Raw genomic sequence first — 12,813 nt, forward strand, 5'->3', positions numbered from 1 at the left:
TTCGGATCTGGGGACCATTAGTTGGGGAGGGGACTGACCAGGGACCCCCGGCGGGATGGAAGGCCAGGTCAGGGACAGTTAGGACAGCCAAGGTGCCAAGTGCGAAGGTGAGGGGCGTGTGCGGCGTGCGGGCTCAGGGGAGGCGTCTAAACAGCAGGGAGAACCGCGTGTGTGCACAGGGTGGCCAGGCGGGCCGGCGCCAGGCGCTGCGCAGTGCGCGGAGTGGCTGGGCCTGGGAAGGGCGCCGGGCGCGCTCCGCGCCTCGCGCTGGTGTGCAGACACACTGAGTGTGAGCCCCCCCCCCCCCGACCTCCCGCGTTTCGGGTCCAAGGAGAGGTGCGGCCTGCGTCCTTCAGTGCCCGGGGCGCTCGCCCCTGCCGCGCTCCGGGAGGGGGCCGGGTGCCTACTCACCCCGGGTTCCGCCAAGGGGCCGCGGGGCCGCCTCCGGGGTCTGCTCCTCCGCTCCTGCGCCGGCCTCCCGCGGTCGGCTCGCAAGGCTATGCCACCCCCGCAGGGTCGCGGGGCGCCCGTGTCGCACCCGAGCCCCGCTGAACCGATCCGGGCCCCGCGGCGCCAGGCGGCCGAGTGGAGCAGCGCCGCAGTCCGGGCACGCTCCCAGGAGCCCGCCGCGCGCTCCCTCTTGGGCTCGCCGCCTGCCCGCCCGCCCGCTCCTTCCTGAATTTAAAGCGACAACCCTGAGCGCTCTCCCTACTCTGGGGAGCGGATCTGAGTGGGAGATCCCCAGGCGGGAGGGTCCTGAGGGTCCGCCAAGCCCAAAGCCCGGTCTGCGCAGGCCAGTGGACGCTTTGGGCAGGGAGCCGAGTAGGGGCCAGGGGCGTACCTTACCCCCTTTATGTTGTTCTGCTTCTAGACCCTCAGTTTCTTAATCTGTGAAATGGACTCAAAGGAGCCTAGAAAAGGCAGGCCAACTGCATGCAGTGCAGTCAGCGGTATTTCCTTCTCTGGATGACTAATACTCCCTTCCTTGGTTGCATTGTGACTCTAGGGTATACCAGTCCAGGTCGCTTACCGAAATCATTGCTTGTAAACTCTGCAATGACCTCATCCGTGGTCACTCCGTTATTTATTTATTTATTTATTTATTTATCTATCTATTTATTTATTTATTTATTTAGAGACGGGATCTCACTATATGGCTTTGGGTGTCCTGAAACTCACTATGTAGATCAGGCTGACCTCTAACTCACAGAGATCCACCTGCTTCTGCCTCCCTGTTGCCGGAATCACCACCTGACTCAAAGCCTTTCTTTTTTAACCTCTGAAGTGTCTTAATTTCCTCTTCCAGAGGAATGAATGAATCATTCAGGAGATATTTATGACGCCCTCACCCAGGCTCTCGGCATTGTGCCAGGCCGTGGGCGATCTTCCATCTTCCGGGAACAAGGTCCCTTCCCTGCCTGCGCAGTCTGGCAGGGAGAGGGACCGGGTGTTGCACCCAGAGGGGAGGGGCGGAGGACATGGGTTCTGGACACAGAACTGCCGGCTGGGAAGGCACCTGACTAGGTCTGTCTCGGGGCGATCTGGGGTCTGGGGGAGAAGTTGAGACTCTCACGGGAGAGACAAATGTGGAAAGGCTGGGCTGTGGGAAAGCAGGACGGAGAGCAAGCCTCGTCCAGAAGACCAAAAGGAGGCTGCGACTTCACCCTCGCTTCCGTGGGCACCATCGTTTCCACCGCATTTTCGGGACCGGAAAGAAAAAAGAAACAGCGTTAGTTATGCAAGCAAGCGCCGGAAGAGGATGACAGGCCCCTTGGAACTGCAGTTGCAGGTGAGCTACCCCAAGTGGATGCTGGGAACTGAGTCCGGGTCCTCTCCAAGAGCCACTGCTCCAGCCTCAGCTCCTGAGTCCATGTTCGATGAGCACACGAAGGCCCAGGGACTGAGGCAGACTTCAAAGGGCTTCTGTTGGAGGAGCCAAAGAAAAGCATCTGCTGGTTCACTTCTCGCGTGACTCCGAGGGGGATGCCCTAACTGCAATGACCTTGAAATGAAATCTCACTAGAAACCCTTCAGGCACCACAGACAAGTCCATACGCACATCCACAGGTAAGAACGCTGGCAGCGGCTCCAAACTGGAGACAAGAAAGCCCACCAAGAGCTGCACGTGCAGGTCGCCAGGCTTGGCAGCCAGTGCCTTTACCTACCCAACCGTCTCACTGGCCCTCACCTTCTTTTTGCTGAGGCGGGTTTTCGCCTGTGTGATATGCTCCGATGCAAAAGCCAGCTTAGTGCCACCACAGGGCTGCCCTTGAACTAGAAGCCAAATGCCTCCTGTGCCCCACAGATCCTAGTGAGAGGGTCCTGCTGGCCTTTCTCACCCATCATGCCAAGGCCCTGCTTCCCATGCCTTCGGGTGTTCTTGACACCTGCCACGCCATTTTTTGCCTCAAGCCTCTTGCATGTTAGTACATCTCTCTGCAAAGTGTTTCCGCTGCTCACGCTGAGAACTCTGTCCGGTTTTGTTTTGTTTTTAAACAGTCACTATATACACCATGCTGGCCTCAGAGGCCTGCTGGCCTTTGCCTCCCCAGTGGAGGATTAAAGGGCTGTCCTTGAGCTCCTGATCCTCTTGCCTGATCCACCACTCCTGGCTAGCATCCCTGTGCTTAGTTCTATGCTTGGACTGACTTTGACAGTCTTCTTCCTTGTGGTGCTTGGGACAGATGCTGAGATAGTGCTGAGCGTGGGACAGGTTCACAGTGAATGCTTGTTAAGTGACCAAAGTACTGGAGGATTGGAGCTTGGACCCCAGCATGGACAAGGGAGGGATGGGCACACTTAAGTCTCAGTAATGAGGCCACTGGGGACCTGAGACACTAGGAATTACACACAAGTCATGCTCAGGATCAAGCTCTCATCTGGGAACACCCCTCCTACTGCTGCTCCAGAGAGCCCACACTCTGCTGGGGTCCCTTGCCGTGTGTGATTCCCCTGCAAGCTCTTCGAGTGTTCAGACTACAGTGGCCTCAGAGAAGACATCAACTCTGGCCAGAAACTCTCTGGACTTTTGGGATGTCCTCAGCAAGAGAAGGTCCCTTGGGGCCTAAGGTTGTGGGCAGGGGCGCTGAAACCTGATCACTCGTGTTCATCCCGAGGCTCCACATTGTGGAAGAACAGAACAAACTCCAGAAACCTGTCCTCTGACCTCCACACACATAAACACAAAAACTAACTAAATAAAATGTAATAATAACAAAAATAGAGCCCAGGTTATAAGCCAGGTAGATGGAGGGTCAGGCTTCTCAATGTAAGCAGCTCCGTGAAGCACAGGGACACCACAGGTAAGAAAGTCCAAAGGGCTCCTTGTGAGACCCATGCAACTGTAGCGTGGGCTTTGCCTCCAGAGGACTAGCCAAACCCTGGGCTACCATTGTCTGGAGACAGGACTGGAATGTGGGCCATTCCCAGACCCCGGGGCCACTTGTTGAAATAACCCTTGATGGCCCAGCTCTGTAGTGTTCACGCATACTTCTCAGATCAGGCGGATGGAACTTGAATTCACACACCAGGCCAATGGGTTCTCTGCCCCGCCCGACTCCACGCCTTCCTCTACAGGATGACAGGGAAGCCATTGGTCTGCTCTCAAGCAGCAGGTGAATTGGGTGGCGTTGGCACATCCTCAGCAGTCGGGAGGCACCACCACCGCCTCTTCATATCTCCTTTGAAACAATAATAATGGAATTTAGGAGTAGAGTGTGGCAGCACCCTTCTAATCCTAGCTCTTAGGAGATGGAGGCAGGAGCATCAGGAGCTTAAGATCATCCCCAGCTGCATAGGGAGTTCGAGGCCAGCTAGGGCTGTATAGGTGATCCTGTCTCAAAACAAGACAAACAATAATGAAATGTAGATAGTGTTTGCCTCTGTGTAAGGGTCATTATTTCATGTAATTATAAAAATACTCAGAGACAAGCCGTGATAGGAAAGTGCGCAGCCCTGACTGGCACCATGGAGCTCATAATCCTGGCTTCAAATCATGACCTCTTTTACTCCCAACGTGACCTTCAATTTATAGTAAGCAACATAAAACAGGTGAAAGTGGTGACATTTAGGAAATTTCCTTAAAATTGTGACAGGTGTCTGCTGCAGGGTGTCTGGGCAGCCAGTTAGCATAGAGCCGGAAGGGGCCTGGCAAGACAGAGGGCATGAGCTCAGGGCTGAGCTCAGGAGACCCTAGGGCTGATAAGGCTCAGGCACTGCCCACCTAAAGCTCTATCTCAAGGCCCACTGCCCGGACACTGTCCCCGTCTGGGCTCCAGTCTGTGTTCCCCACAGAGCTGGAACCCGGCCAGCCTTGGGTGAGGTGATCACAAGTTACGCTGACCTCTTCTGCCCGTGAGGCGGGATCAGAGCAGAATGAGCCCAGGTGTTTCCATGATGAGGAAAGAAAGGAGACTGGCTGAGATAGCCCAGTGGGTAAAATACTTGCCATGAAAGTGTGTAGCCTGAATTCGATCCCCCAAACCCACGTAAAGAAGCTAAGCGTGGTGACATCCACTTGTAATGCCGGCACTAGGCGGGCGGAGGCAGGCAGCTCCCTGGGTCTAGCTGGCCAGTTAGCTTAGTCTAACTGGTAAACTCCAGCCAGTGAGGGACTGTCTGAAGAACAAAACAAAACAAAAAAACCCAAACAAACAAAGCAGGGGGCTGGAGACAGGCCAGTGGTTAAGAACGTGTCCCGAGCCTCCAGAGGACCTGATTTCGGTTCCCAGCGCCCAGCACCCACTTTGTTGAGTGGCTCACGATTTCTCTAAGCTCAGCTCCAAGGGACCCGGTCACCTCTTATGCCTCCCACAGGCACTTGCACTCAGGTGCACATACGTACCCACATTCACACACAATTTAAAAATAAAAACTAAAGGCAGGATGCACACCTTTAGTTGTACCACTTGGGTGGCAGAGAGAGGCAGGCAGGTCTCTGTGAGTTCAAGGACAGCCTGGTCTACACAGCCAGGGCAGCCATGGACAGTCCAAAATAAAGAAAGAAAGAAATAAAAATCTGAAAAACTCAAATGGAAGGCTTACCTGAGGGACAACAGCCGAGAGTGGCCCCTGACCACCCCTATGTGTTCACACACAGGTGCACAGACAGGTACCCACACATACACATACATGTGCAGACACACAATTTATACATGTGGAAGATTCCTCCTGATGGTAGTTCCTAGGATTCTGTTTCTTTTTCCAGCCTAGAAGATAACAAAACACTTTCTCTACCTATCTGGGGATAAGTCAGGAACGCCCGGGTAAACAGCTCCATTGCAGTCCCTCTCACCTGTCACTCAGCTGCTCACCATCCCTCAGGCCATATGCTTGAAGCCTCAGCCAAAAACCCGCCTCACTCACTGCTCCCTAGACACACTGAACCCTTCCCTGTCTCCACACTCTGCTCAGTCTTCGTTCCTTTTGCTTGAGATTCTCTCAGTCTGCTTTTCCCCAAAGGTCTCAATCACACTTTTCTCAGTCCTTCAAAAAACCCTGTCCTGTTGCAGCTGGGTAGGATGGTGTACCCCATTAATGCTAGCAGAGGCAGGTGGATCAAGAGTGAGTCCAGGACAGTCAGGACACCACAGAAAAACCCTGTCTCAAATAAAATAAAAAGCATGAAAAGTCTTCCATACTCGCTCCAACAAGCAGATTACGTCACTCTTTGGTGCTTGTGCCTCCCACCAGGATAGTCATGTTCAGCATCTATTCTGGAATTATTCATTCTCGGCTACTCCTACTGGATGCTGGGTATTTGAAGACCTGATGTCATGCCTTACTCATCTCCAGGTGCTTTCAGCTGTCATCTGCCAGCAGCTTTGCCAGTATTAAACAAAACAAAACAAAACAAAACAAAACAAAACAAAACAAAAAAACAGAGGAGGCACCGTGGCCGGTGCCTTTAATCCCAATGCTGAGAAGGCAGAGGCAGGCAGATCTCTGTGAGTTCAAGGCCAGCCTGGGCTACATAGTGGGACCCTGTTATACACACACAAAATCAAGAACCCATTTGCCGCCCACACACATAAAATCTTCCTGTGCCGGGCAGTGTGCTGACTCATGTAATCCTCCCAACATCCTCATGACAAGGTTCCCTTGAACAGCCCCTATTTACCCATGAGAAGCAGAAGCCCAGAGAGGCTGGAAAGCATGGGCAAGAACAAGCGCCAGCAGATGGCAGAGGTGGGATCCAAACCAACAATAACAGTAATAATAAGTAAGGAGCTGATGAACGATCACTGTCTGGACTTCCACATGTACACCATGGCATATGTGCGCGCACGCACACACACACACACACACACACACACACAGAGAGAGAGAGAGAAATGGACTAAACAGCCGTTTTTGAAAAGTGCTATGGGTGCAGCTCTTCTGGATGGGGGAGGAAGTGTCCCCACCTCTCCCCGAGTACTGAGAAGGAAAAACCCTCCTCGCAAACCCAGTCTCTTCATAGAGAAGCAGTCTTCCTTCTCCCTCTCCCACGCCCTTATTACGGCCTCCCACTCAGGAACTGAGAGTTCTGTAAAAATAGAAAGCCTGGAGGAGTTTGAAGGGAGCACCGGGCAGAGACCCCCACCCAGCTGTGACCCCCAGAGGGTGGTGGCTCTGAGGTTCCCACAGGACCTGATCAGGGAGGGTTCTGCCTTGTCTTGGGGGTAGCCTTTTGGGGATCACAGCGCAGTGTGTGTTGGCTTCCTGCTGGGTTCCCTTCTGTCTCCTACCTCCTGGACCACATCTGCCTCTTCATAAACCCGGGTCTTGGCTCCAGCCTGTCTCTTACTTGGCCACTTGGCACCATAAACCTTCACACCTAGTTCTGGTTCCTCCTTTACCCCAGCTCATTTGCTTCCTGGGACTCTGCTGCGGCCTCCCCTCGGGATCCTGGTCCTTGCTATCTCTGGGGAGTGACTTCAGATGAGACATAGAACACGGTGTAGAAGCCAGGCGGGATAACATGAGGTGCCCTTGTGTGGGAGTGGGGGGCAGTGATCAGAGCGGCCACTGTGGAGGGCCCCCCCTGAGGGGAGAGAGTAGACAGTGCCCAGGGAGACCACGCTATAGACCTACAAGCTAGGCAGTATCCCAGTTTGCTCTGTCTGGCGTGGCAAACACCATAACCAAAAGCAACTTGGGGGACAGAGGGCTCATGCCTCCAGGTCACCTGTATCCTTGGGGGAAACTCAGGGCAGGAGCTCAGGCCAATTCCCGGAGGAAAGGTGCTTGCCAGCTTGCTGTAAGGCTTGCTTCTCGCTATCCTTCTTAAAAACAGCCCAAATCCATGTGCTTACGGATGGCATGCTACCCTCTGTGGGCTGGGCCCTCCTACTTTGATTAGCAGTCAAAAAAAAAAAAAAAAAAAAGCCCTATAGAAGAGCCAGGTGGTGGCACATGCCACTTGGAAAGGCAGAGGCAGGTGGATCTCTGTGAGTTCGAGGCCAGCCTGGTCTACAAAGTGAGTCCAAGACAGCCCAAGGATACACAGAGAAATCATGTCTTTAAAAAAAGAAAAGAAAAGAACGAAAGAAAGAAAGAAAAGAAAATGTGCGGTAGACACATCCGCAGGCCAACCAAAAGCTCTTTTTCAGATTATTTATTTTATTTCATGTGTATGAGTGTTTTCTGTGAATGTCTAACTGCATGTATGTGCACCTTGTACATGACTATGGATGATCATCAGCCACCGACTGGGTGCTGGCAGCTACCCTGGTCCTCCACAGGAACAAGTACTCTTAACTGCTGAGGCATTTTTCCAGCCCCACAAGCCAACTAAAAAGATGTATTTATTTTTATTTTCTGTGTGTGAATGTTTGCCTGAATGTCTGAATGTGTACATCATATGCGTGTCTGGTGCCCACGGAGGGCAGAAAAGGGCATCAGATGCCCTGGAACTGGAGTGACAGACATTGTAAATAGCTGTGTTGGTATTGAGGACTGAACTCGGCTCTTCTGCAAAAGCAGCCGTACACATTTGTAACTGCTGAACCATCTCTCTAGCCTTCCAAGAGGCCAGTCTGTTGGAGGAGATTCCTCATCTGACAACCAAGATTAATCATCTCAGGGAACCTTTAATACTATTTATTTATTCTTAAAGATTTATTTACTTTTTATGTGTACAGTGTTCTGCCTGCATGTACACCTGCACGCCAGAAAAGAGCACCAGATCTCATTACAGATGCTTATTTGCCACCACGCGGTTGCTGGGACTTGAACTCAGGACTTCTGGAAGAGTAGTCAAGTCAGTGCTTTCAACCTCTGAGCCATCTTTCCAGCCCTATTTATTTATTTTTAAATTAAATTAAAATTGTTTTTGTTTTGTTTTTTAGTCAGTTTTTCTGAGTATCCCTGTCTGTCCTTGAATCTACTCTATAGACCAGGCAGGCCTTGAACTCAGAGCTCTACCTGCCTTTGCCTCCAGAGTGCTGGAATCAAAGGTGTGCACCACTACTGCCTGGTTTAATGCTATTTCTTAAAGTTTTGGGATACATAGCATCTCTGAAGGGAGTTTTCCTGAACAGATGACTGACAGGCTCATTGAGTTAATTCAACTTAGGGAGGGGCCAATAGTATGTCTCTTTCTTTTTGTTTGTTTGTTTTGTTTTTGTTTTGTTTTACCAGAAAGCCTCTTGCTAGATAGTAATCTTATGATCTTTTGGACAGTTAGAAAGCCATGGTTCCTCCCGCCAGGGAAAAGATTCGGATTTTACTCTTTTCGACAGTAATCAAAGTTCCATACTTTCAGGTCCTAGTTTCACAAGCTGCTAATTATGAGGGATTATATTATTACGATTAATGACTTTCAAAGCCTCTAATGTCTGGCTGGCTGCCTGGCTCCTTGCTCTACTTCTGTGACGCCATCCCTCAGGTAAAGGCTTCTCCTCCAGAGGAGCTGGGTTTGATTCTCCATGTTCACATAGTGGCTCATAATCATCTCTAACTCTAGTTCCAGGGGGTCTGACCTCTTCTGGGTTTGAATAGACATAAGTTGTGGATCACAAAGAAAGAGACCACCACTCTAACTCAAGTGCCCGGACAAGGCAAACTCCACTCTTGATCATGAGGGTCTGCTTGGAAAGAGGTCATTCGCAAAGACTAGAAGTGCATTTGGTTTTTGTTCTAACTCAGACAGTGGCTGTGGCTGAGACTGGACCAAACAGCCTTAATTTAATTGGCTAGTCTGAAAAGAATGGCACACAGGAAGTAAGGAAGGGGATGAGGGTCATTGCTTCAAGAAGAAGGGGTCACTGCTGCAGGGCATCAAATTCCTGGACTACAGCATGTGTGAACAGATGTTTTAGTGGGTAGAGCGATTTAAATATTTGCATAACACTTTCACTCTATCAGGGAGAAAAGAGTTGAAGCCCTTGTCCTACACGTTTTTTATGGTAAAAGATAGAAAAAATTCACATCCGCTGTTTCTTACACTTCTTCAGTCACTGCATACACACGGTGGACAGACAGGCAAAGCACCCATACACATGAAACAATAAAATTAAAATTAAAAAAAAGAAAGAAAGAAAATGCCCAAACACGGTTCTCCGGATAACACCTAGAATTCAGTCTGTGTCAGTCTCAAGAGAAGGCTTTGTCCTGGTGGATGGTGGCGCATGCCTCCTTTAATCCCAGCACTCAGGAGGCAGAGGCAGGTGGATCTCTGGGTTCGAGGCCGGCCTGGTCTACTGAGTGAGTTCCAGGATGGCCAGGGCTACACAGAGAACAACCCCCACCCCCATGGACTACTCCTGTAGGTTTTAGAGAACAATGACAGGAGAGTCTGATTGTCAGCAGAGATGCAGGTTTCCCCTCATGCCCCCACCCCATGCATGTGTGTGTTGTGTGTGTGCATATGTGTGTCCACGTATGTGAAATTGTGTGTGGGCCAGAGGTTGATGTCAGGTGTCTTCCTCACTTTCCGCTTGATTGACTGGATCTCTCACCAGGCCGGAAGCCCACCAGTTTGGCTAATCCAGCCAGCCAGCTGGTCTCAGGGAACCGAGTGCCTGCCTCATGAGCCCTGTGATTACAGGCAGGACGCCTGGTTTCTGTGTGTTCAGTGTGTCCAGTCCTCCCACTGGCACGGGACGTGCTTTCTCCACCGAGCCATCTCCTGAGCTGCCCGCCCCTCCTCATATTTTCATTCTGTAGAGAGTTGACAGCATAGACACAGAACACCCTGAGATAGCCGTGCCTGTACTGTCATGTTGAGATAGAGTTTGCCTAACACTGCCCCTGCCCCTTAAGTTTGCTCCCCGGCTGCCTCTTCACTTTGGGTTCACTTTACTTCGTGTCTGCTGTTTTGGAGGAGATGGGATCTTACTCTGTAGTATAGACTGGCCTTGAACTCTTGAGCCTCTGACCTCAGCCTCCCAATGGTAGGCTTGTTGCTTTAGTTTGTCTTCCTGACTCTTTTTCTCAAACAACCTCCCCTCCCCCAAAATAAGCTGGGAGCTAGAGAGGCAGCACAGCAGTAGGAGTGAGGACTTATTGCCTTTGCAGGGGACTTTGGTTTGTCTCCCAGCACCTGCACGGTTGCACACAACCACCTAAATTTCTAGTTCCAGGGGGCCTGAGGCCACTTTTGCTTCCATAGGGTGAAAGGGTGGTGAGGGGGAGCCCCTGAAGCTTTCTGAGTTTTAAGAGCCCAGACCCAGTCTCCCAATCAGTCTAGTATTAAATTAGACCCATTTAAGACCCTCTCTTGAAGCATTAGGCATCCTGTGTTCCTGAGGAGGCAGAACCTGAGGAGATGGGTCTGAGGGACAGTGGTCTTGGGAGCATAGCAGGCCACCTGGCAGCTGGATATAGGGAAAGGGGCCAGCCTCTTCACACACCCACTCACATTCCCCACCCTGGGCAGCTGCTCAAATCTTGGGCAGTGAGCCCTCTGTGGCATGCCTCTCGTTTTCCTTCAAAGGCTCCTCTGGAGGCAGCTTTTGCCCAAAGTGTTCTTGTTTGGGCATGGAAAAGTCTGCTTTGGAAGCCAGAGGTAAAGTTGGGCATTCAAAGGTTCACACAGAGGTTGGCAAGATGGCACTTTCGGCCAAGTGCAATGGCCTGAGTCTGATCCTTGTGACACACAAGATAGAGAGAGAATGAACTCCAGGAACTTGTGCCCTGACCTCTACAATGCACTGTGGCACAAAAGTACCCCATAAGTAAATGTAGTATAAGAAATTAAGAAATCCAAAAACAAAACTAATCAAAAAAGAAACTAATGGGCTGGAGAGAAGGCTCACTGTTAAGAGCCTGTACTATTCTTGCAGAGAACTGGAGCCTGGTTCCCAGCGTCCATCTTGGGCAGCTCACAACAAATGATAACTCAGCTCCAGGGGATCCAATGCCTTCTTCTGGCTTCCTGGACACCTGTACTCATGTATGAGTGCGCGCGCACACACACACACACACACCTGAAAATAAAAATAACAAACAAACCTAAATTCCATGGTTCACACCTTTAATCAAACTTTGGAAGCAGACACAGAAGAACTGAAACAAGTTCAAAGCCAGCCAGCCCTACATAGTGAGAATCTGTCTCAAAAGCCAACCAACCAAAACAAAAACAACAGCAAACCAAAACAAAATAAAAACGGAAGCTGAGCAATGTCTTGTCTATCCCCTGCATCTGCTTTCTCAGGAGACAGTGCAGGCAAAGGCCAGGCAGGTGGCAAGGGTAGGGGATGGGTGCAGGGCAAAATGGAATGAAAGCAAACCTCAAAATAACTTCAAAGGCATACTCGCCTACACAGCTCAGGTGAAGGCCCTATCTTTCTTATACTTTGCCCATGAAAGAAAGGTGCGTGCCAGGATACAGACTGGAGCATTTTCCGACGTTCCTTCGTGTGCGCAGCCCTCTGTACCTGCAGCTTGCACACCCATGGCTTCCGTCAACCAAGAGCAAACGTATTGTCTTATTGCTGATGTGTGCTCTATAGTGAGGCCTGGGATCCTTGTGTCTGTAATGATCACGTGCAAACATTCTTTTCCTTGTTGTTTCCTAAATAACACTGGAGAAGAAACTCTGGAGCGGACATAAAGATTACAGGAGGTGAGGTGGGTGCAGTAAATTTTATTGATGGTATCAAAAAAGTAAGGCTCCCTAAGCCCCCCTCCTTCTTCTGGGAGTCTTGGGTGGAAACTGTGAGGGGAGCTGCTCAGCGTTGGGGATAGGATGGGGCAGGGGACCCTCAGCATTCCAGGGCCTCTCCCTGCCTCTTGTGTTCTTTCTGAGATGGAGGGTCCAGGCCCTTGTAGGCCATGTAGTCCACCACACTGGTGCTTTAGCCATATTCACTGTCATATCAGAAAATGAGCTTGGCAAAGTTGTCATTGAAGTTTGAGGCCAGCCTGGTCTACAAAGTGAGTTCCAGGACAGCCAACGCCACGTAAAGAAACCCTGTCTTGAAAACACACACACACACACCTGCAAGCAAATAAAGTTGTCCTTGAAAGCAATGCCAACCCCAGCATGAAAGGTGGAAGAGTGGACATCACTGTTAAAGTCTCAAGAGACAACCTGGTCCTCGTTGTAGCCCAGGATGCCCTTTATTCGGACATCAGATGCCTGCTTTACCACCTTCCTGATGTCATCACACTTGACAGCTTTCTCCATGAGGTATGTCAGGTCTACCACGTACACATCGAGGGTAGAAACAGGGAAGGCCAGGCCAGTGAGTTTCTTGTTAAGCCCTGAGATGACCTTCTCCGTAGCCTTGTCAGCACTGATTCCAGGTATGATGTTCTGAGTAGCCTCATGGCCATCACAGTGCAGCTTCCCAGAGGGGATACCCACAGTCTTCCGGGTGACAGCGA

At 51.0% G+C, this 12,813-nt stretch overlaps 1 protein-coding gene across 1 annotated transcript in view; it reads right to left on the reverse strand.

The window, feature by feature from the left end:
* Positions 1-12,813, reverse strand: part of LOC110544115 (uncharacterized) — a gene marked incomplete at its 5' end in the record, with an annotated part of 34,555 nt that overhangs the window by 21,456 nt on the left and 286 nt on the right. Inside the window, 3 exon segments of the mRNA XM_060365149.1 lie at positions 412-675; positions 1,350-1,427; positions 12,425-12,813. Of these exon segments, the coding sequence (XP_060221132.1) occupies positions 412-675; positions 1,350-1,427; positions 12,425-12,813 (731 nt within the window).

Source organism: Meriones unguiculatus, chromosome 1 (genome assembly GCF_030254825.1).
Source record: "Meriones unguiculatus strain TT.TT164.6M chromosome 1, Bangor_MerUng_6.1, whole genome shotgun sequence".
In the NCBI taxonomy this organism is placed as follows: domain Eukaryota; kingdom Metazoa; phylum Chordata; class Mammalia; order Rodentia; family Muridae; genus Meriones; species Meriones unguiculatus.